General features: G+C 37.0%; 1 protein-coding gene across 1 annotated transcript; it reads right to left on the reverse strand.

Annotated features, from left to right (window-relative positions):
• Positions 1-225: 225 nt before the first annotated feature.
• LOC143875691 (TSL-kinase interacting protein 1-like) lies at positions 226-11,621 on the reverse strand. Its single transcript, XM_077377294.1, has 10 exons — positions 11,603-11,621; positions 4,851-4,960; positions 4,022-4,183; positions 3,738-3,940; positions 3,397-3,638; positions 1,870-2,098; positions 1,395-1,772; positions 937-1,056; positions 649-836; positions 226-537 (listed from the first exon to the last, which is right to left on the reverse strand). Exons 2-9 carry the CDS (start codon positions 4,879-4,881, stop codon positions 684-686), a joined length of 1,518 nt encoding a protein of 505 aa, XP_077233409.1. The 5' UTR covers positions 4,882-4,960; positions 11,603-11,621; the 3' UTR covers positions 226-537; positions 649-683.
• Between the last annotated feature and the right edge of the window lie 13,424 nt (positions 11,622-25,045).

Consider the following 25,045-nt stretch of genomic DNA (forward strand, 5'->3'; position numbering starts at 1 on the left):
CCCACTTAAGAAAATGAGGCAATTTTGTAATTTTGCACGGCCAAATTTTTTTATGTCCACAGGCACCACAAATTTCTTCAATCAATAACCAATCAAATTCTGGCATCCGTTCACTAGTGAAATGCAGATTCCTTTCCATGGATGGAATTTGAATTAAATCATTTTCCACTTCAAATGGATTGAAAGATTTTAACACTTTTTTATATTGTATGTTTACAGAACAAGTAACAAGAGTTATAGTTTGCTAGATATTGAAACTGTAGTGTCGGAAACAATTCAAAATAGCGAAAAGTTTAACTTGGATCTCAATCCCAGCATATAGTTTTCCCATTGTTTTGTGTATAAAGGGCAAATTTCTCTTTTTTCTCAAAGTTTCATCATCCATGTCATAGTAGGGACAACGCTGAATTTCACCATTCCATTAACTGAGCTTACTCCCCAAGGCCCCATGGTTGCACTTAAAAGCAATTTGAATGCAGATCATCATTGCTTGAATTATTTATACTTCAAGTTAAAGTTTGATTAAGCCGATGAAAGCTGCAAAACATATTAAAAGAAAAAGAATTAGAGAGGTCCAAATTGGGGCCATCTTTTCTTGATTTGGGTAGTTCGCAAATAGTGAACTATGATGAATGATTCAATATGTACCTCAAGATTTGATAGGCTCCAAGACCTTCTGAGCTTCAACGGGGAACCTTTCTGTCACTGCTAAAAAATGAACAGTTTTCAAAGGCATCTAAGCTGGTTGCAATTAAACTACTAAGGCTAATACTGTCTCCACCGATAAGTTGTCTTGAAGAAGATATGCCCAAATCAAAGGGTCCCAATGAATCACCCTGTTGGTAATTAAAAAAAAATTAAAGTCAGCTTAGCTAACTCCAAGCTTCCACTGAAAAATAATTATTAAATCATTAATTTGAGAAGAGGTTCCAGTACCCAGTGTATATCTGTCATCCAACTTGCAACATTATCTAGACCTTGTGTGTGAGGCTGCAAATCAGGTGGGACTATTTCTTGAGAAGCATGCTCCTGTGTAACCCCAACCGGGTTGCCCGCCTACAAAAGTTACATTGATGAGTATGCATAACCATTTCTCCAATCGATGGAAAAAGAAGGTTGAGGCATAGTTGTAAATTTCGGCCAAAATATTTCGGTTTCAGTCTAAACCGACACCGAAAATACTTTGAATCAGGTTTTTACAGAATTTCGGCGAAATTTACAAGATTTCCATTGAAACTGCCGAAATTACCGAAATTCCCACCGAAATTTTGTAAACTGCCGAATTTTTTTTTACTAAATTTTGGCTGAAAGTCATTTAAATCCTTGGGTTGGGAAGAATCTTCTATTCCTAGTCAGTATCACAATGATAATAACAAAGTAATTGGGAAATAAACCTCTACTTGAAGAGGCAATCTCGCTGAGTTCGAACTATCATTCTGAGTAGAAGCCCCTATAGCAGCCTTTCCAGATGAAGACGGAACCTCTCCACTTGATGAGGCTATCATTTGGAATGGAAATGCATGACATGTTTCTTCGGCATCCCAAATGGATGAACCAGGCACTGTAGTGCAGAAACCTGAGCCTTGGTGTTGAAACTTAAAGGCAGCAATAGCGCCATCAAATGTATCACTCTCAATGGCCATTGGATCACAGCGGTTGGCATCTACTGTTTGGGATACTTCCATCAAAAGATCCCCAATGCTTATGTTAGTTAAGCCATCAGCCCACACTCCTGAAGGCAATGCAGTGCCATTGCCTATTATCAGATTATCCTGAACAAGTGAAAACACAGTTCAGAGTACATATAAAGCAATCGACAAAGTTCATAGAGCCTTTTCAATAATAGGTGAGTACGATGAGGAAAAACACCTCAGCTTCAACTTCTTTATCCAGTGGAATGAGCTTGCCCATTATTGGATTTGATGAATCATCGAAAGGGACCGGCTTATATTCTTGGCACGGTTGCTGTTCTCTATCAACAGTCCTCGTATCTGTCCATCCATTTTGGATGTCTTTAGATTGTGAACAATCGTCAGGCCTGAGAGATGTGGAAGATACATGATAGGCTCTAGGCTCTAAATTGGAGAACCAACCATACCTTGAAAGAAAGACCCATGTCAGAAATTGAAGCCAAGTAGCCCTCTCTTGCCATGTATATGCTTTTTTTGAAGTTAGAATGCCAAAAAGCTGTCACAAATATCTCCGATATTTTCAAAATATCGCATTTTTATCACAACATTTTGATAAAACGACAAAATCCTGAAATAATCCTGAGATTTTAAAAATATAGCGATATTTTCATTTTTATCATAAAATATCATGATATTATCCCGATATTTTTGCTTTATATTTTTTTTCCTTAAATTTTACATATTTATATTTTTCAAATAATTTTACTTGGGATTTTTTCTGATTAGTCCCTACATGGCAAAATAATTGCTTAATAGTCCCTAAGAAAAGCATATTGTCCAATTAATCCAACTTTTAAAAAATAATTGCTAAAAGGTCCCTAAAACTAAGATATGTCAATTTTCTCCGTTTAAAATTTTAAAATGGCAATTTTACCACGCAACTCTTTTAATCGGTTTTAGCCTATTTTGATTTTCCTTCCAATATTTTCAGAATAAATTAGGAAATAGGCGAAAATAGCATCTCTTCCAATATTTTTGACAAAAATCCTTTAACAAAAAATCATTCGACAAGTTGTTAACTAATTTCAATGCAAATTAAATGATATGATTTAGGTTACTTTAGATGAATTTCATAATAAATTGAAAACCCCTCTAAAAAAATTAAATAGGGTCCGTTGGAGTTATCTTTTCTACTTGTGTAAATAAAGTAAGAAATTTGAGGAATATATTTTCCTTTCAAACTTTTGGGAATAAGAGCTAGGGTTTCGCTTCTAATCTTAGGAGAAGAGGAAGGGAGAATGTCAAAGGTAAAGTCAAAATTGGTTAAAACGTTAACAACCTTGTAGGATTTTACAAGATTTTTGTCAAAAATATTGCAAGAGATCCTATTTTTGCCTATTTCCTAACATTTTCTGAAAATATTTGAATGGAAACCAAAATAGACTAAAACGGATTAAAGGGGTTGGGGGTAGAATTGCCATTTTACAAGGAGAAAATAGACGTATGTTAGTTTTAGGGACCTTTTAGCGATAATTTTCTAAAAGTACGACTGCTTGGATAATATGCTTTTCGTAGGGGCTATTAAGCAATTATTTTGGCAAGTAGGGACTAATCAGCAAAAATCCCACTTTATTCTCATCATTTTTCCAATAGAAACCCAAAAAAAATATAAAAAAAATTAATATGAGAATTTCCCTTGTTGAGAAATTCTCGAGAACGATATTTGTGGCATAGCCAACAAGTAGGAAAGAATGGAGCTACAAACCTTAAACGGAAAATGATGGGACTTCCAATGATTGCATAGACATCTGCTGCGCTGGTCTGAATGTCCTTGATTGTCCATCTTCTGTAACTGGCTATATTTTCCTTCTGAATATCGTATGGGAAAAGCATGAGATCCCCTGACGCTACGCTCGAATTGCCCCACTTATTATTGAGGTGTTTCAGCACTGAGGATATCTTCTTTCGGGCTCTCAGTGTGAGCTCCAGATGTGGATTATGTTTATCCTACGATATGTAAACGAAAATTTATTACCTTAGATTTTTATTCCAATTTAGCTGATAAAGTATTTAATTGTTCAAATGCTTTAAAGCTGATTAATGTACCTCCTCCAATCCTTTCCGGGTACCTTCGTCTATTGGAAACAGCTGGAGTTTGAGCTTCACAAAAGGTTTTAGTGCAGGTTCAAGTTTAAGCACTTGTGATGCCATTTTCTGGAAATCGGTTCCTATACCGTGAAGCTCTGGAGAAAATTCTTGAACTGTGGGTAAAGGAAGACCATCTTTCCCATTTAAACTAATACCAGTCCCTAAACAACAAGGTTGCAAATTTAGATAACATACAAATAATGAATAAAGAATACAATATGTATTAATTCCAAATAAATTACCATTGGAGAAGAGCGAATCATGTAACTCATCAATATTCTGTTGATTGGCCCTCTTATTGGTTTTTGTGTTTTCGATCCGCTCAGATTCTCCAGCAACCAATGAACCCTGAGTAATGGCAGGCTTTTCTTGTTGCTTGCATGTAGTAGATGACATATTGCCTTCTAGATTTCCAATTTAACAACAAATTTAGAAACAGAAGATAGGTAAGAGTGGATGTGCGAATATTAATGGTGGAACTTTATAAATTATATAAGAGCATATTGCTTGATGTGCAAAAGAAAAAAGAAAATCTTGACGGTTGCTTGAAAACTGTAGCCTGAACTGCTTGAAACAAGCAAAATGATCAATGATTTTTGTAATATCATTGGCAGTATAGAATTTCTAAAGAGCATTGAAGTTCATAAAGGCAAAACAGACAAACCTTGGCAAATATAAAAGGAGTAGAAGTTTTAGTGGCATTACCATTTGGTCTTTGTGCATTGTTGGCATAAAGAGAAAGAATGAGCAAGTTCAGAATAATAATCTACTAAATAATAAATCATGCCAACGGGAATATCTCTCTAGCAACATGCACCTATTTTAATTCCATACGTAGCTTGAAGAAACATGTTTAAGATTCACATAATCACAAATAAATTAACCCATTTGTGGCTCCATGAGTAATGGTATCACATGTCAATTCAATACATTTTGATGGATCGGTAAGATTATTTTAGAGAGAAAATACCAAGGAATTGCCTGAGGTGGCAAAGTGGAAATAGCATACTTAGTTGATACATGTTTAGCTACTTTATAATTCTTCAAGTTGGCCATATTTGAAGACTTCACCTGTTCTCCGCCGCTGCTTCGCAGTTTCCATAGCAGATGTTTTGACTTTTGTGCAACTAATGCTTTTCCTTACATTGCTTTTTGCTTCAACTGTACTTTTCTGTTGCTTCCTAGCAGTTTTCATAATAGACAAGTCAGCTTTGATGCAAATAACGCCTCTAGTCACACTCTTTTATAAAGAAAGTGTTGCAGAAAAGACTAGATGATGATCCTTAGGCCGGTTGCTTCCTCTCAGTCCTCTAATGATATGTTAGAAGTTGGTGGCCCTTCATGACAAAATAAATTTGTTAAAATCAAGTAGATAATGGTTTAATATAATGAAACGCATCCAATAGGCCAAAGTATCTGTGAGATAAACACAATAATGACATTTTTACTAGGTATAGCAGGATATTTATTTAATGTTTGGGAATACTTGCCGCTTAGCACAATGTAGCAAGTACAAGCTAGTGCAGGAAAATGAAAAAAGCATTAACAGTACGTCATGCTACCAAGGTTCTTTACTCAAAATGATTACCAGATCTAGGTACGAAGCAATATGGTAAAAAAACAGATGAATTTAGGCCCTGACCTGTTAACTTAGTGAATTCAATCATGGAAATCAATAAAAGAATGAGGGTCTGTTTCGGTGTCACATGAACTGTGCCGCAGAACATGGTCCTATGTGCAAATGAAGACAGAACAGCTCCTATGTGTTCTGACTACATTCAAAATTTGGGCATATTTCTGCAAGTGAATGCAAACTCATGTTTCACATCTACATACCTCACATCAAGGTTTTAAATTTCGACCGAAATCCAAAATTTCGGACCGAAACCGAAATCAGGTGAAGTCGAAACGCTACAAAATTTTGATCGAAATTTTGTCCTAAATTTAAGGAATGTCCCTAAAAAATCTGAAGGATACTCATTATTTAATATTATCCCGAAATTTCAGTCGAAATTACCAAAATTTTGGCCAAAAAGTTCAGCAATTTCGCTGAAATTTTGTACAGGATAAAATATTACTTTATCCCATTTCGAACGAAATTTCACCTGAAATTTCGGTTTCGGTGAGGACCGAAACACATTCAGAAACCAAAATTTAAAACCTTGCCTTAAATCTGCATCACACCAATACCTACCCAAGGTCACCTCCACATAGCCCCATCATATGTTGCATCAGTACGGGCACAAATGTCACAAAATATTTTAATTAGGTCACAAATTTTAATTTTTTTTAGATTATACTATGGTTATAACAAGTTATATATTAAAATTTAAATAGGATACCATGTCAAAAAAAAAATTGGTTAAATAATTATAATTTTTATTTCCATATAAAAACTTATTATTAGGATAGATAAACTCAAAACCTGCGGCAATTGTATAGTTGTGGTTGTAGTATTTTGGGAAAAAAACAGATAAAAGAGATCTTTGTCATATTGACGTCTTGATTTTGATTGGTACTTGGACTTGCTTCTTGAAGTGCCTTTTGATGAGCTACTATGCTCACTTGATCACCCTCATACCATAAGAACTTTATTTTCTAATTCTCTCAAACTCTCCAATGATGCCTTTTCTGGAGTGCATCAGCAAGCAATAAATTACACACATCATCTAAGTTAAGAGAATCATCCTTGGAATAACTCAAAGTTGTGACCAAGTTGTCATAACTATCTTCATCATCCATCTTCACACCAATGCTTCAAGTTTTAAAATAATATTGTTGAACGTATTCAAGTGATCAGATATATTTGTGCCTTCCTTCCTTCTTAAAGAATATGTTTTCATCTTCAAGAAAATCCAATTGGTGAGAGACTTTCTTTGATACAAACTTTCCAACTTTGCCCATAAATTGTCGGTCATCTTTTCTCCCGCTATATTGAATAAACTTCATCCACTAAACATAAGTGAATAGTAGATCTTGCTTTCAAATCCAATTCCTCACAATCATCACTTGACATGATCCTGGTTTCTTATCTTTAACAAGAAACACTTTATGTTGCCCATGTTGGATTAGTTATGGATTTTCAATTTCCACTACTCAAAATTCTTTTTCCCATCAAACTTCTCCACCTCAAACCGAGGACTCACCATTTTCTCCAACTTTGCCTCTCTCAAGCTATTTCACTAACACCTCAAATGCAATACCCAAATGCCCTGATACCACATTGCGGCAAGAACTCGTTGTTAGAAATCAGGTTACCGGAAACTACTCAAAGCAAACCAACAACAAATAGCCACCGATAACCCGCAAAGAAGGCTCAAACAAGTTTGTGCAACAATTCAAGTGTGTTGTGAAATAAAGAAAGGCAACAAGAAATCAAGAGACACAAGAGATTTACGTGATTTGGCACTTTGCCTACATCCATGGGCAACCCAACAAGTAAAAAATCACTAACTAAGGATGGGAAATTACAAACAAGGGTGAAAACCCTTACCTCTCTAACAATGGTGAAAACCTCACCAAAACCCTTCTTGCAACCCAAGCAAAAACTCAACTCTCTCTTCACAGTGTCTTTGCAACCCGGAAAACACCATGAAAGTAAACCCAATGACAATGGATCTAAGCTCTTGCAAGAGAAGAAAAAGGAAACCATTGGAGAGAGACTCTTTTCTAGTAGAGAAAGAGTACTACCTCATCTTTGAGAATAAAGCCCCAACTAAAGATGAACACCCTCTTTATTGAACTTATAAAACACATTCCAAGAATTCCTCTTCATAAAGAAGTTAATCCCAAGATTAAGAAATGTGGTGATTTTATATCACCAATCAAACAATGCCGAAAGTAAATATAGAATGCAATTGCTGGATATTCATGGAAAAGAAGTAGAATTTCTATGAAGTACTGCCATTTAAAACAGACCATTCCTTCACATGAAAGTAAGTCGTACAATTAGGATCCTTAAATATTTTCAATAAATTTAGAAGAAATAGGTGACCCTAAGTGTGACTTTTGAAATACTAAAGATACGATGACTATGTAAGCCAATGAAGAAGGATTTGAAGTAAGTGATGCATCTGTGTCGACGCATTTTACAATTTATAATGTACACATTATTTTCCCCTTATGTTATAATGAGAAAGCAAATCGATGCCACCAGGGGATGGTGCAAGGGTGAAATAGTGTTCCTAACATTCTATGTTACCTTCACATATAATTGCCAAGTTGGTTGCCATGTTTTTGAGATATTGATGTTTTCAACAGTTCAAGTGAGCATTTATTTCTTTCCAGGCCTGCTTGGAGGAAATAGATCATATGGGAACTAAGATGAGAGCGTGGAGTATGGTTGTAAGATTGACACAGCGGGAGCGTACGGAAAGAAGGCAGAGATCACCTTCTTCAACCTGTTGAAGAACACCGTCTCCCTTCGATGAAACCCTTGAATCCACAAGGAAATAAGATAAAAAAACTGAAATTTGTATTAATAATCCACGAAAGATGTAAAATTCTCTATACACACTCCATATTTATAGATTTCAAACTAGAATCCTACTCAAACTCTATCTCTAATCCAATTAGGATAGTAGAAACACTATCTATAATAAAACTATATCTCTAATCTAAATGAGATTAGGACAACTATAAATATCAAATAACTAAACTTAAAATATATATTAATTCTAACAGGACCCAAAACAAGGAAACCCGTCCAACATCAAAGATGCACAAAGTACATCAGTTACAGGATCATTGAGTGGACCATCAGGTCAGACTCCCTCAATGTAATCCAACTGACCAACACAGAATCAAATAATAGAGGCTTGGCTAGTTCCCTTAGGAAAGCATAGATCTGGAACATGGGAGAACAACACAAAATCGAGAAGGCACTCACAATCACAAACAAAGTGTCCCATAGAACCACACTTTAGGTTATAACTGATCAAATTGGCGTGAAGCTAGTCAATCTTAAACCAATCAAAATTGGGAATGCTTCAATTGGCCTTTGTTTTCCCATTTTGTAAACCTCACTCAATCATGTTCTACATAGTTTGCCGTTGGCAAAACATTGAACAGTCGTATGAAAGGAAGAAAAAAAGGTAGACTATTGCGGGTTATGACACAGAAGCATATACCAATGATGTTTTGAAAAATAAGAAAAAGACAGTTTGTTTTCTCGTACAAATGCCATTTTCCAACTGAAAACACCGAAAAAGAACAAGATTAAATGAAGATAAGGAAAGAAGCCCTGGAATCCCAACGTGACCCATCAAAAGTTACAGATCGGAAATCCCTTTTTCCAACCAGTAAGTACTTGAATTGTAGAAATAGGAAAATAAAATGGATTGACACATTGCCATTCAAAAGGAGGGGGGGTGTTGACACATTGACACATCCTTAATGTCGAGAAAATCAGCCAGGCAAATCTGATCCGATTGTGCATAAAGTAACAAAAAAGTAAAATAGGAAAACAAGCCACAAGATGAACACTAAGATTTTACGTGGTTCGGCCAAGATGCCTACTTACATGTTCCAAGAACAAGATCTTCCACTATGAGAATAAACAATATACAAGGATTACAATGGATTAACCCAAAACCCACAAACCTGCAACCGTTTACATGCTTCTCAATCAAGATCATACACAAGAGATAATCCGAGAAAAACCCAAGACAAGATGAACCCGACAAAAAACTCAAGAGAAACACCCAAGGAACCCTTTCATCTTCTTTTCTCTCTCTCTCTCCTCTCTTTCTCTCCCTTCTCTATTTTGCTTTCTCTTTCTCATTCTCATTCTCCCACTCCCAAAAGCGCTAGCCGCACCATTAGAGAAAAGCTTCTCTTTGAGGCGAACACTCTTGCCTCCCACCTTTCTTGTGAGATATAAGAGTATTTATATCTAGGTTTTACAAAAAAAACCCTAAAAACCTTATTTCTATTTTTACCTTCCCACTTAACCGTCGAAAACAAGACAACATTTCCAACAATCTCCACCTTGGCTTGTTTCCCAGCCACCTGTCCATTGTCGCCGCAAAGCACCATTGACCCTCCAAAGTACCAGCTACACACCATTGAATCATCCTAGTTTCGACTCCTCTCGACTCGATCAACACGGCCAATGCACATGTGTAGCTGCCAACCTGTTGACTCACCCAGTCAACCTTGACGACGGATCTCCATCCATCCTCCCTGACGCAAGTACCGTCACCCCATTACTATCATCTACAGCCTGGAGACCTACATCTGCACAAACTACGAAAAAGACCCTACGTGCGTGCACGTCACCACTCTGTTTCCAACTAGCCGTAGAGATCTTAGGAACACTAGTTACCGTGTCCCTGTCCAAACGATAGCATCCCATACGCTCGGTATCCGTCATCTTCTCCAGCTTCACATCATTTCCCTTGAACGCCTTACCCAAGCCCCATTGAATAAGGATGACCTTCACCCTCATCTACCAAGGGTGAAACTAACATTTCCATTAAACCTGTCGATCTTAAGTAGAAACCGATTTTACTAGGGTGCAACTTGGTCGGGTTCAACCCGGGAAAAAGTCGGGTTGGGTTGGGTTGAGTTCGGGTCGGGGTCAGGTTCGGGTTGAGTTCGGGTTGAGGGCTTGGGCAACCCGACCCGAGTTCAACCCTACATTTTTAATAATTTTTATATTTTTTAAGCTTAAAATCTCGGGTTCGGTCGGGTTCGGTTCAGGTTGGGAAAAAGGGTTCCTCGGGTCGGGTCGGGTTGGAACTCGGGTTGAGTACATGGTTGGTAGGGTCGGGTTCGGGTTGGCCTCAACCCGACCCGAGTTGCACCCCTAGATTTTAGTGTCATCTCATATCACCCCCATTGCGGAGCTCCACCTCGAACAAAAATTTCTCGAAAATCTTTTCTACGACCAATGATCGCTCTAACCGTGATCCAACCACAATGCCGGGGAAATCCGATATGATCATGCACAAATAAACGAAAAAGTAAAATAAGAAAAGGATTTTACGTGGTTCAGCCAAGATGCCTACTTCCATGCACGAGAATACAATCTTCCACTTTGAGAAAAATCAATATACAAGGATTACAATGGATTAACTCAAAACCCACAAACCCACAACCCTTTCCTTGTTTCTCAACCAAAATCGTACACAAGAGATAACCAGAGAAAAACCCAAGACAAGAGGAACCCAAGAAAAAAACCCCACCTGAGGAACTCTTTCTTCTTCTTCTTCTTCTCTCTTTCTCTCCCTCCCCATAGCCCTAGCCACACCTCAAGAGAAAAGCCTCTCTTTTGCAGCCAACATTCTTGCCACCCACCTTTCTCGTGAGATATAAGAATATTTATATCTAGGTTTTACAAAAACCCTAAAAATCTAGTTTCTATTTTTACCTTCCCACTTAACCGTGGGAAACAAGGCAACATTCCCAACACTCAAGCAACTACATTTAAATTTGATCAGATCCGAGCAGAATTTTCACAACTAAATCATCATATTCTTCAGAAAAAATAGAAAATCATCATCGAATCAAACCCCAAAGCAAGAATCAAAAACCCTTCAGACCGCATGACGAGTCTAACCCAAAACAGAGAGAGAGAGAGAGAGAGAGAGAGAGAGAGAGAGAGAGAGAGAGAGAGAGTTTACATCTAAATCATCATACTCGAAGAGATAAAGACCCAAAATTTAAAAAAAAAATTATCTTAGACGAAGACCTGAAAATACCTGAAGAATAACTCTGTAAGGTGAATGAATTGATAGAGAAGATAGTAAAATCTCAGGAAGAGATACACAAAAAAATACAAAGTGATTAGAAATTGATAGAATAATGGTTTGGAATTTCACCTCCCCAATTTTTCTAGGGTTTTCAAGCTTTGGAGGGAAGGAAGAGGGAGGAAAATATGAAAATCAAATCTTGGAGGGAAAGAAAGAAAAGAAATAACTTCTCAGTGCAGAGTTTTTAATAATAGAAATAACCTTTCGTAGAGTCTCCTTTCTAATCGCTTGCATTAAAAACGACCATGAGTCGGTGCACAAAGGAAGAAGTCATATAATCGCCCCCCTTTTCTTCCCTGAGCCACCCCTATAGCGAATTTACGATTGTGTGGTGCAACTTGGGTCGGGTGGCTTTTTGCTAAAAATGAACCGGAATAAACCCAGTTTTATTGTAAAAGCTCATCCGAATTCCTAAAAATGGCCCCTGAGTTGCTTCCCCACTGATGACAATGGCTTTAAATTTCGACAGTAGTGACTGAAACCGAAATCACACATACCTGAAACCGTGATTTATTTAGACAAATTTCCCGAAATTTTCTCCGAAATTTAAGGGATTTCACCCAAAAATCTAGATATTTATTAATTATTTAATAGTGCGAGATTTTTTCACCCCCTGTAGAATTTATGCGCCCTGTTTCAGGTGATTTGACATCCAAAAGAGTTAAAAGTCTGCCACAATTCATGTGTAAAGGGGGGCGAATAATCCTACAGGGGTGAAAAAATCATCTCCCATTTAGTATCTCCTTCTAAGTATCTTCTTTAACAATTTAACCACGATTTCTAGATGGATAGGGTGGGGTATTAGTATATCTGACACATGATTTAAATGTGAAAATTTGTCTTTGAAAAAGAGAAATATTGAATGAATAAATTGTATATGAGATTTTGCTTTTTCCAAAAGAGATGCGTCCCCTTCTTATAGACCGGAGTCACAAGCCTTTAAAAATCTTGCTTTCAGGGCTCCTTCATTTGGCTTATTTCTTTGAAGGGTTTTGCTAACGGGTGCCCTAAGCATCATTTAATTGCCCTTGGAAATTTGAATTTACACATACTTTGAGACTTTTACACACATTTTGAGATTTTTTTTTCCTTTGATTAAGTGTAAATTCAAGATCCCAAGCACAATTAAATAATGCTTAAAAAGTGCCCTAAGAACACTCCTTAGCAAAAACCCTTCTTTGAATAACTCCTTCCAAATTTATATTCTTTAACAATTTCCAAAAGGAGATGCGTACCTTGAGCTTTGTCCCCCTTTTATAGACTAGAGAGCCGAGTTAAACTTGCTTTCAAGGGCTCTTTCTTGATTAGGCTTGTTTCTTTGAATATCTCCTTCCAAGTATTAGGATTTTTCAAAATCCATAAAGCAATATTTCTGAAAAGTTGTAATCTTTACTGAACAGTCATGATTCTATACCTAAGCATTGCAATCTTTGGTGAATAGTCATGATTTTATACCAACAATCACATTTGTTTTGAAATGGTGCATCTATTTGAATGAACAGGCACATCTGTTCTGAAATAATGCATTGATTCTAATAGACATGCATATTCATTGATGATCTTTCGGAAAAGACATGTCTGTAGAAAGTGAACAGACACATCTGTTCTGTAAAAATGCTTTGATTCGAATAAAAAGACAATAAACATGTATATTCATTGATGATGTTTAGAAAAGACATATCTATAGAAAGTGACTATTGGTTGGTTATAAATATGTGGGCTAGGATTCAATTCAAAGAATTTTCTTCAGATTTGTTCTCTCTTCTCTATTACTTCTGTGGTTTTGCTTCAATTACAAAACTGTAATTTTGTAACTGAAACAGATTAATTCCTGGGCCTAAATTATCTTGGGAGGTAGATTTATTGATTACCTTTTGCAGATTTATAAGGGGCAAATTCTGTCTTAAAGAGAGAACGAATTACGTTCGATTTAGGCATTAATTTTCTTTATTCAATATTTACAACAATCTTAAGACATAAATTTGACAATGGAGGATATTAATGCAAAGTCGTCAATCCAAAATCAGATTGGCAACCTAGATAAGTTTGATGGAACCTTTTTCAAACGTTGGAAAGGAAAATTGTTCTTTTTTCCTTACTGGTATGAAGTTAGCGTATCTACTAATAGAAAATAAACCCGAAGAGAAGGCAGAAGAGACAACTGATGAAACTGCAAAAAGGCTCAAATGGAGTGAAGATGATTTCATATGCAAATGGCACATTTTGAATGCACTGTCAAACAATCTCTATGATGTATATGCTGCAAAGTTCGCTGATGGAACGACAAGGCAACTTTGGGAGGATCTAGACAACAAGTACAAGTCTGAAGATGCTGTCCACAAAAAGTTCTAAGTAAGTCAATTATTTGAGTATAAAATGGTAAACAATAAGTCTGCTATGGCCCAAGTTCATGAACTACAATTCATTATGAATCAATTAATATTTGAGGGCTGTAACTTAGATGAAACTTTTCAAGTATCCACTATTATTTCTAAGTTACCTATGACTTGGAAAGATTGCCGTAAGGAATTGAAACAAACGAGAGATGCAATGACTATGCAAGAGCTTATAGAATATCTTCAAATTGAAGAAAATTCTCGCAATTTGGATAATCTGGAATTGGAAGAAAATAACCAAAAGGCTCTTGTTATAGAAAATGCATCTCAACCTAAAGGTCACAAGAGGAAATTAAATGGTTCAACAAATTCTTCATCCAAAAAATCCAAGAGTGATAAAGCTTGCTGGAATGTGAAAAAATTGGACATTTCAAGAAACAATGTCGAGTTTATCTCAAGGAAAAGGAAGCAAACAATCAAGCAAACTTGGTGCAAAATGAAGACATTGTTGCGGTCATTTCGAAAGTGAATATGATCAATGATGATGTGGACTGGTGAGTAGATTCTGGAGCAACTAAACATGTTGCAAGGAACAAGAATTTGTTTGAGACTTATGAACCTATTAAAGATGACTACAATCTATGCATGGGAAATTTTTCACTTGCAGAGGTAATAGGCAAAGGCAAAGTGGTTCTCAAGCTCACATCCGGAAAGACTTTGACTTTGAATGATGTTCATCATGTTCCTTTGATAACAAGGAATTTGATTTCTGTTAGTCTTTTAAGCAAACATGGACTTAAAGTCCTGTTTGAGTCTGATTGTATGATCTTGTCCAAAGATGGCCTTTATGTTGGTCAAGGATATGCATCCAATGGCATGTACAAGTTAAACACAATGAATAAATGCACATCTTCTGTTTATATTGTGTCTTCAATTAATTTATGGCATTCAAGATTAGGACATGTGAATTATCGAAGTATGAAATGCATGAGTAAATTAAATTTATTGCCTACTTTAGATTATTCTGATATAGAAAAGTGTCATATATGCATTCAATAGAAAATTGCTAAGAAAGCATTTAAAAGTGTGACTAGAAATTCACAATTGTTAGATTTGGTGCATTATGATATATATGTGAATTAGAGGGTCACTTGACTAGGGGGTAAACGATATTTTATTACTTTTATAGATGATTGCTCAAAATATACACATGTTTATTTGCTTAGGACTAAAGATGAGGCTTTAGAAAAATTTAAAGTCTATAAGGCAGAAATTGAAAATCAATTGGATCGTAAGATTAAAATTCTTAGATCTAATAGAGGTGGAGAATACATCTTCTTTAATGATTTATGTGAAACTTATGGAATAATACATCAAACTACAGCCCCATATAGTCATCAGCATATGGTGTGGCAGAAAGAAAAAATAGGACTTTAGTAGAAATGGTTAATTCTATGCTTAATACTTCTGGATTGCCAAAGAATTTATGGGGTGAAGCTTTAATGACGGCATGTTATGTACTTAACTGTATACCTCATAAAAAGACAAAAATGTCTCCATATGAAGTTTTGAAAAAGAGACAGCCTTTCCTTGATCATTTCAAAGTATGGGGATGTAGAGCATTAGTTAGCCTCACTGATCCAAAAAATCAAAACTTTGTAATCGGGCAATTGAATGTGTCTTCATTGGCTATACTCAAAATAGCAAAGCATATAGATTTTTTACTATGGAATCTACGAATTCTGTTAATCAAAATATAATTATGGAATCAAGAGATGCAGAATTCTTTGAAAATTCATTCTCAAAATTAAGGGAAACAGAACATTCAAGTAATGAAGGTAAAAATGAACTTGAACATCAACCCTTAATTGAACCGCATCCTCGTCCCATAATAGATGAAGAGATTGAACCAAGGAGAAGTAAACGAGCTAGAAAAGAAAAAGACTTTGGTCCAGATTTCCATATGTATCATGTTGAAGGAAAAAGAGGAAATAGTTCTTTTAGTAAGATATATAATGTTGAGCAAGATTCTATAGATAGTAATGATAGAGATCCGTTAACTTTTCGAGAATCTATTACATCTCGAGATTCTGCTTTTTGGCAAGAAGCAATTAATGATGAAATCGATTCTATTATGACAAACAAAACCTGAATTTTGGTGGATTTACCTCCTTGTAGTAAACCGATTGGTTGTAAATGGATTTTCAAAAAAAAGCGTAAAGCCGACGGATCCATTGACAAGTACAAAGCAAGGCTTGTAGCCAAAGGTTTTAGACAAAAACAAGGAATTGATTATTTTGACACATATGCACCGGTTGCTAGAATTAATAGTATTAGAGTTATGCTTGCATTAGCATCCATCTATAAGTTAAAGATACATCAAATGGATGTTAAAACAGCTTTTCTAAATGGTTATTTATAAGAGGAAGTTTATATGGAACAACCGGAAGGGTTTGTTATGAAAGGCCAAGAAAAGAAAGTTTGTAAACTTGTAAGATCTTTATATGACCTTAAACAAGCTCCTAAACAATGGCACGAAAGATTTGATCAAGTGGTTGTTTCCAATGGTTTTAGAATAAATAAATCTGACAAGTGTGTTTATTCTAAATTTAATAAAAGGGATGGTGTTATAATTTGTTTATATGTTGATGATGTGTTAATTTTTGGTACTAATGAAAATGTAATATCTGAGACTAAAACTTTCTTATCATCAAAGTTTGATATGAAGGATATGGGGGAAGTTAATGTAATATTGGGGATCAAAATTACTAGAACTTCTAATTTAATTTGTTTAACTCAAAGTCATTATATAGAGAAATTGTTAAAGAAATTCAATAATGAATATTGTAAAGCAGTTTCAACTCCATATGATTCTTCTATCAAGTTATCACCAAACAAAGAGCCTCCAATTAAACAAATGGAATATGCAAGTGTAATAGGTAGCTTAATGTATGTTATGCAATGTACAAAACCAGATATTGCATTTGTAGTTGGCCTTTTGAGTAGGTATACTCATAATCCAAGTGAAATTCATTGGAATGCAGTATCTAGAGTACTTAAGTACTTAAAAGGCACAATGAATTACTCACTTTGTTATGGTAATTATCCCGCAGTTTTGGAAGGTTATACAGATGCTAGTTGGGTAACAAATTCTGACTCAACTAAGTCCACAAGTTGATGGATATTCACTTTGGGAGGAGGTGTTGTTTCTTGGGGATTAAAGAAACAAACTTTAATACCTCATTCTTCAATGGAATCTGAGTTTGTTGCTTTAGCAACGGCAATCAAAGAAGTTGAATGGCTTAGAGATTTATTGTTGAAAATTCTATTATAGTCTAAGCCTATGGCTGCTCTATCAATATTTTGTGATAATGAAGCAGCATTGTTACGTGCTTACAATAAAGTTTATAATGGGAAGTCTAGACATATTAGTTTGAGACATAGCTACGTGAGGGAACAACTAAACCATGTGGTTGTCACGATAAGCTATGTAAAGTCAAAAGAAAATTTGGCTGATCCCTTAACAAAAGGCCTAGGTAGGGATATTATATGGAAGACTTCATGAGAGATGGGTTTAAAGTTTATAAAATAGGTGACCTTCAAGTGGAACCCAACTAGACACTAGAGTAATATCTAGTCTACTAGTTCAATGAAAAACACTTGAAATTAACCAGTTATGCACTAACAAGTATGGAGATTTTATTTTCATAGCCATCTCAAAGTATAGTGCATGCTTGTATGGAAAGAACAAGAGGGTAAGATAAACCTTTTAATGAATCTAGGTTATAGATGTGGGTCATACAAGCACATATTTATAGATTCACCTATTTACGTGAAGGAAGTGAGGCCGCTTCTGCGAGGTTAAGCTTTCCTCTAAGTCACTTATGAAATCCTAAGATGTAACACAAGGCCATAAATGTGTTGGGTTTCTTGAAACTATAGGAAGATATATTATATGTCTAATAGACTAGGTTGTTGTTGTATTAAAGAATACTTAGTTCAAAGCTCCGGCTACTCTGGCTTCTGACTTCTTGGAAAATAGACTACGTAGAGGAAGTCGAAAGACACATTTACTTAATTATATTATAATATATCAAAGCATAGAGAAGGATTGTGAAAAATTGGGGGAATTGTTAGAATTTTTCAAAATCCATGAAGCAATATTTATGAAAAGTTGCAATCTTTAGTGAACAGTCATGATTCTATACCTAAGCATTGCAATCTTTGGTGAATAGTCATGATTTTATACCAACAATCACATTTGTTCTGAAATGGTGCATCTATTCGAATGAACAGGCACATCTGTTATGAAATGGTGCATCTATTCAAATGAACAAACACATATGTTTTGAAATAATGCATTGATTCGAATAGACATGTCTATTCATTGATGATCTTTCGAAAAAGACATGTCCGTAGAAAGTGAACAGACACATCTGTTCTGTAAAGATGCATTGATTCGAATAAAAAAATAATAGACATGTCTAGTCATTGATGATGTTTAGAAAAGACATGTCTATAGAAAGTGACTATTTGTTGGTTATGAATATGTGGGCTAAGATTCAATTCAAAGAACTTTCTTCATATTCGTTCTCTCTTCTCTATTACTTCTGTAGTCTTGCTTCAATTACAAAACTGCAATTTTGTAACTGAAACAGATTAATTTCTGGGCCTAAATTATCTTCGGAGGCAGATTTGCTGATTACCTTTTGCAAATTTATAAGGGGCAAATTCTATCTTAAGGATAGAACGACTTACGTTCGATTTAGGCATTAATTTTCTTGATTTGCTGATCATCTTTTGCAGATTTATAAGGGGCAAATTCTGTCTTATGGAGAGAACGAATTACGTTCGATTGAGGCATTAATTTTCTTCCTTCAATATTTACAACACCAAGTATATATTCTGTAACGATTTCCAAAAGGTAAGGTTTCCAAAATAATGCTCTAATACGGTTTGTAGTTTTTGAAAGGTTATGAGAGGTAAAATTACCCTTTTGCCTTAAGTACTTTTCAGTCTCCAAGTGCTACATGTCAGCTTCTCATTGGTTGTCGATTTTTACCCTAATCATATCGCCTGCCACTTCCTTTGGTCGTTCTGGGCCAAGGAAGTAGTTCAAAATACTTCAATTGGTCGGCTCTGGTTGGTAAAGTGTCAACTTGATCAAATGGAGATGATTTTGGGGGCACAATCTAGAAACATTGGGGCCCAACAACTGAATGGTTTGGATCTTCCAACAAGATGGGCTTCAAAATATAGGTTAGAAAGTTCATTGGGGCCACTTTGTTCGAAGATCCAAACAGTTCATTTATTGGGCCTCAATGTAAATAGGTTGTGCCCCAAAAATCATCTCCATCTGATGATCCTAACCCTCCAGTCTAACAAGACAACATCTCGTGTAAAAAACTCTATGGTTCAAAGAGTTAGGGAGATGGTTTTTGGGGCAAGGCCTATGTACGTTTGGTCGCAACAAATGTATGGTTTGGATCTCCGAAAAAAGTGAGCAAAAGTGATTTAAAGAAAATATATGTACTTTTTTCTAGTGTCCACATTCTTCAAAGATATAAACTATTCATTATTGGGTCCCACTGAGGATTCATGTTGAGAGAGGAAGAGAGAGAGAGAGCTTGTTGTGACTTGTGAGAATAAGTGTGGGTGGGGCCTACCTTGTTCAAAGATCTAAATAATTCAGGTGTCCGGCCCCACCAAGGGTTCATATAGAAACAGAGAGTTTGTGTACCGGTTGTGGCTGTAAAAGTGGGGGTGAATTTATCCTTGCAGGGGTAAATTTAGCACTGGTGAAATTGACTAGCAAATTCCTATTTAAATAGTTTCTACGGTTATTTTATGTTTTCTCTCCACTCCAACGGTCCCGCCCACTCATCTCTGTCTCTCCCCATCTCCACTCCTGCCCTTCTCACACAATTGATCCCCTTAGTATTTTATGGAATAATTTTCATGGTTTCCAAACACGGCCTTAGGCCCCATACCAATCCAAAACTGACTTAAAACAAATCAGATAGTAAGACCATTCCTTTACAATCTTTTTCGTGATAAACTTTTTACCATAGAAGTCATATAAAGATCTGTTGCTTGCAGCAAAAGAGGCTGCCATCTTGGACCTAAAAGCAAAGGAAATGTTATCAGCACAACCATATCTTGATATTCTCCCATTCATAAGAGAGTGGTAGTTGTAACCAGAAGTAGGTGAAAGCAGTGAGCTGAGTAAGTCTTGTCAACAATGCTTCTCACAACTAAATACTAACTCAGTGTTTACTTCTGTACCTCTCCACCGCCAGAACAGAATGACTTGTGCAATTCACACAGGCAAGCGTAGTCTCCTAAATATGGGGCTTCAGAGGAACCAGTTCAATTAAGTTCCAACGAGTCATGATACATAGTAGGAAAGAGTATGTGCTCTTCCTGACCCATCTGAGGATTCTTTGTTACATGGCTACGACAAGGATCCGAATGCATCCCATGTGAATCCATGTCCGAAACGAGTGTAGAAACATGTCGACACAGATTTGGCCCCCGGGGGCGCAAAGAGTCCATGCAACACATATTAATGAAAACCTTTCAAAGAAACAAGAAGGCAGATCCTATAGATATGAATCAAGCAATTCAAAAGATTTGAAATATACGGAGCTAGTAAGAGGTACACGTTACCCAACTCACAAGATTTACGACGAATAGCTCCAAACATAACACGTTGGAGCATAACAGTTATCCCGACACTGTTATGATTTAGAAAAAGATGTCCACAATGAGGGAGGCGATGCTTTCCTTACTATGACTTACAATAAAAATAAAAATAAAGAAATCATGATATTAGAGCACTATCCCACAAAAAATTACCCATATGGCTATCGAAGATAGTCATACGAAAAGAAAACCTCAACATTGCAATTTGAATTTTGATGCAGGTGCATCTTGATGGATCGCAAGATCAAGAAGATCAACAGCCCATGTTGATCCTCATCTTTCTAAAAGTCCTAATTAATTTTCTTTTCTTCTCTAAATTGTAGAGATGGGCTTAGTCATCCAAGTAGAGAGTTAGAGAAATTTTAGGAAGTTAGAGAAATTTTAGGAGTTTCAATTTGTTTAGGATTTAAAAAAAGTAAAGTTAGACGAGTTATGTAATCTTTTAGGATTTTCTTTAGAGAAAATTTAGGAGTTTATGTAAGAGAGAATTTTAGGAGAATTAGGAAAGTCCAACCAGAGTCTATAAATTGGGTATTTGTAAAGAGCCATATGCTGCTCTTGATTAAGGCCATCTGCTGTGTGAATTTACCCATGAATCCCCAACAGCCACCTCTACATTCATCTTGAAATATCAACCCCAAGCTTCATTAATTTGCAGCCCACCAATACTCCGCCCTCTGCGTTAAGTTTAAAAAGAGGATGTTACTCTACCAACATCATGACTATATTTTGAAACCGCTACAATACTATACAGAATGCTGTAATCTGATTTTCATGAAGCATAATTAGAAAACAAAGTGACGCCATCTGTTTGCAGTGCCAATGAGGCTGCTGAAAATTTTGCACAAGCTTTTCGTGGTGACAGATTCAAGTACATAGTATGTAAGGTGGACATGGAAGATATCCCTTCTCCAACTTGAGGTTGGATATGTGCTATTACTTACATATCAATTTTCTAGTAGACTTCCACCAGTTCCTCCCTTTTATTATGCATTTTGCTTTTTTGTGTATAAGGCACTATAGTCATCTGTATTATTGTGAGTTGTGTGTATCTTACTGCAATCTCCATATAGAATTGCAAACAAGCACTTCTAAGCAAACAAATATACGAGAAGTTTCATGTCACATGCCGCATAGCACAAGAAATCACCCAACTCATGACATGATTTGAGGAATAAAATGTCTTAGTAAACCCCTATTTCACCATGTTGACATGCATTCTGTTTCAAAGATAAGGTGTCATCAAGTGTAACCTAATTGGCTGCATAGAATCAAATAATTCACACAGATGATGACTGTATCAGGGTTCTGGTGTGTTCCAAGGAAGATGCTAAGAAGTGAAGGAATGGTTTTCAAGAATCATGGCAATTGACTCACGTAATATTAAATGGGTCGGTGATCCAAGGTCCTCAAGTGTAGGATTGAGTGGGTAAGCATTCTGTCCACAGGACACTACATGCCGATAAAAACTACACATACATCCATGGTTACTATTAGGCCAGCAGAAGGTTTCTAAGTTGCCATTGATGCAAATACACCCATGGATGATGTGCTTCTATAATTGCTTGAGAATAAACAAAGGTTATGAACAAGAGTAGAAAGGAAACTGCCTATGAAGAGAAAGTACATTGGTTACTGTTAGATGAATGTAAGAAGCCTGAGGGCACTATAGTCGTTGTACCTATTTTCATTATATAAATATGATGGTGAGGAGGCGATGTAACTCCAACTCATTCACTTTTCTCCATTCCTTTCTCTCAACATGGTATCAAAACCCCAGGGTTTGAGTGCCCTAGGAACCTCCATTGAAGCCCATCCCATCTTCTTCTCCACCTTCCCCTCCCTCCCTCTCTCTCTCTCTCTCTCTCTCTCTCTCTCTCTCTCTCTCTATCTTGGTCTCTCCCGCCTCTCCCCCCCCCATCTCTTTCGTTTTCTCTCTCTTCCTCAATCTCTCTTCCCTTCCAACCTCTCTCTTTCTGTCAGAAAACCCTTCTTCCTCAAACAGAAAACCCTAACCCTAATCACCTTTTCTATCATGCTTACTGTCTTAATGCACTAGATTGCACTTCTTTCTTCCTTTTATCTCGTTCGCGGCTCATAGTTGTTCCCAGTGGACGTCTTCTGATGCTTTGATTCCAGTGTATTTTCTCGTCGGAGCCGTGTTTAGCGTGTTCTTCCTCATTTAGTTTGTCCCTCTTTTCGTCTACCTTTGTTGTCTAAGCCCAGTAGTAGTAGGGGTTGTCTTTTCCCTTCTCGTTTGTAATTATGGATCCCATTATTGAGAATCCATCTACTGACGTGACCCAAGTGGTCCGTGCGACACATTATTCAGCTCATTCTCCTTCTGTCTCTGTGGATGGGTCATTCCCACGGATGACCACTGTCAAATTAGATTGGGCAAACTATGTGACTTGGAAGGCTGCAGTTGAGACTTATCTAGTTGCCCGTGGCAAGGCCCACGTAATTTGTCGTAATCCTCGTACTACGAACCCTACCTATGATCAGTGGGAACATAGGATGCCCTCGTCCGTACCCTACTTTAGCATAGTATGGCCTCTCATATTGTTGGCCCCATGATGCTTCTTCCTATAGCCAAGCAGGTCTGGGATCAGATTACACTCCTTTATTATGGTTTGGCCAACATCAGCTGTATCTATTCTGCGTACTTTGGGTGGATATGCTTTTGCCGTAGAGATATGTCTACTGCCTTTCACTACAGTCAGTTTGTAGCCCTCTGCCAGCAGCGTGATGTATTTATGCCTCTCACGTCCGATCTTACTATTGCTGCTCGCTAGAGGAACCAAATGAATGTACTTCATTATCTTGAGAGTTTGGGTCCTGAGTACACCCATCTTCGTCAGCAGATTATTAGATATGGATCCATTCCTTCACTCACGGAGGTCTATTCCCGTGTTCAGCAGTCCTCTCCTGGTGACTCCTCGGCGACTGTTTCGAGGGGTGCAACTTGGGTTGGGCTCAACCCAAACCCGACGGGTTCAACCCAATTTTGGCTTGGGTTGGGAAAAGCATACCCGATTTAATTTCGGGTTGGGTTAGGGTTGAGGCCTTGGCAACCCAACCCGAACCGCGACCTCCGTCCTCTAATTTTCTCATGATTTTCTAGGATTATGCTATTTTTTCTTGTATTTTTCTATCTGGCCTTATATGAACCCGAACCCGAACCCAACCGACTCAACCCGACCCGATTTGGAGGCGGGTTTGGTTAGGGTTGACCATTCTCAACCTGAGGCTCGGGTTAGGTTAGGGTTGAGAGAAAGCTATCTCAGGTTGGGTTAGGGTTGGCGTCAACACTACCGAACCCGACCCGAGTTGCACCCCTAGCTGTTTCTGTTGATGGCTCTGCTCTAGCAGCCTATGATAGCAGTAGTCATTTGAGCCATGGTGGTAACTCCTTTGGTCGCGGACGTGGTCGCTCCTTTTGTACTCATTACCAAGGTTTTAAATTTCAGTTTAGGAATGCGTTTCGGTCCTCACCGAAACTGAAATTTTAGGTGAAATTTCGAAATTACATTCGAAATCCGTCGAAATAGAATAAAGTAATATTTTATCCCATACAAAATTTTGGCGAAATTACCAAAATTTCGGCTGAAATTTTGGGATAATATTAAATAATGAATATCCTTAAGATTTTTAGGGATATTCCTTAAATTTCGGCCTGAAATCTCAGGGATGACGAAATTTCGATCGAAATTTTGTAACGTTTCAACTTTACCCTGTTTCGGTTTCGCTCTCGACCGAAACCCAAAATTTCGGATTTCGGTCGAAATTTAAAACCTTGCTCATTACCAGTAAAAGGGCCACCATATTGATATTTGTTTTCAGCTACATCCTGAGCTTTGACCGCCTCGCTCGGCCCACATTAGTGCTACCAGTCTACCTGATACTTCTGTTCCATCTGATTCGGCTATTGCACCTCTCACTATGATGATGAGCATCCGTCCAACCACTGCGGGTTTTGCCTAACCAGGTAGTTCTCTGGCATCCCTAGTTAGTAGCTCAAGGTCCTGGATCATTGATTATGGGGCTTTCAATCATCTCATAAGTAATTCCTCTTCTCTTAGCTCTTTTCGTCCTTTTCCCTCTGATTCCCACTCGATCACTTTAGCCGATGGGACGTCCACCCCTATCTCGGGTATTGGTACTCTCTCACCCCTGGGCTTACTTTATCTTTTGTTTTGTGTGTTCCTATATCTCCTTTTAATTTAATTTTTGTTAGTCAAATTACAAGACATTTAAACTGCTCCGTCTCATTCTTTCCATCTTATTGCGTCTTTTAGGATCTTTCAACTGGGGGACGATTGGCTCGGGCCGTGAGCATGACAGACTCTACTGATTAGACAATAGCCTGCCTCGTCATATTTTGCATGATTCTTACTTGTGGCATTGTCGTTTGGGCCACCCTTCTCTGCAGAAGCTCGCCAGTCGTCCGTTGTGTCTTCTTGTATTCTGT

Source organism: Tasmannia lanceolata, unplaced genomic scaffold, assembly GCF_043159265.1.
Source record: "Tasmannia lanceolata isolate RefF3 unplaced genomic scaffold, GAP_Taslan_0.1 ptg000004l, whole genome shotgun sequence".
In the NCBI taxonomy this organism is placed as follows: Eukaryota; Viridiplantae; Streptophyta; class Magnoliopsida; order Canellales; family Winteraceae; genus Tasmannia; species Tasmannia lanceolata.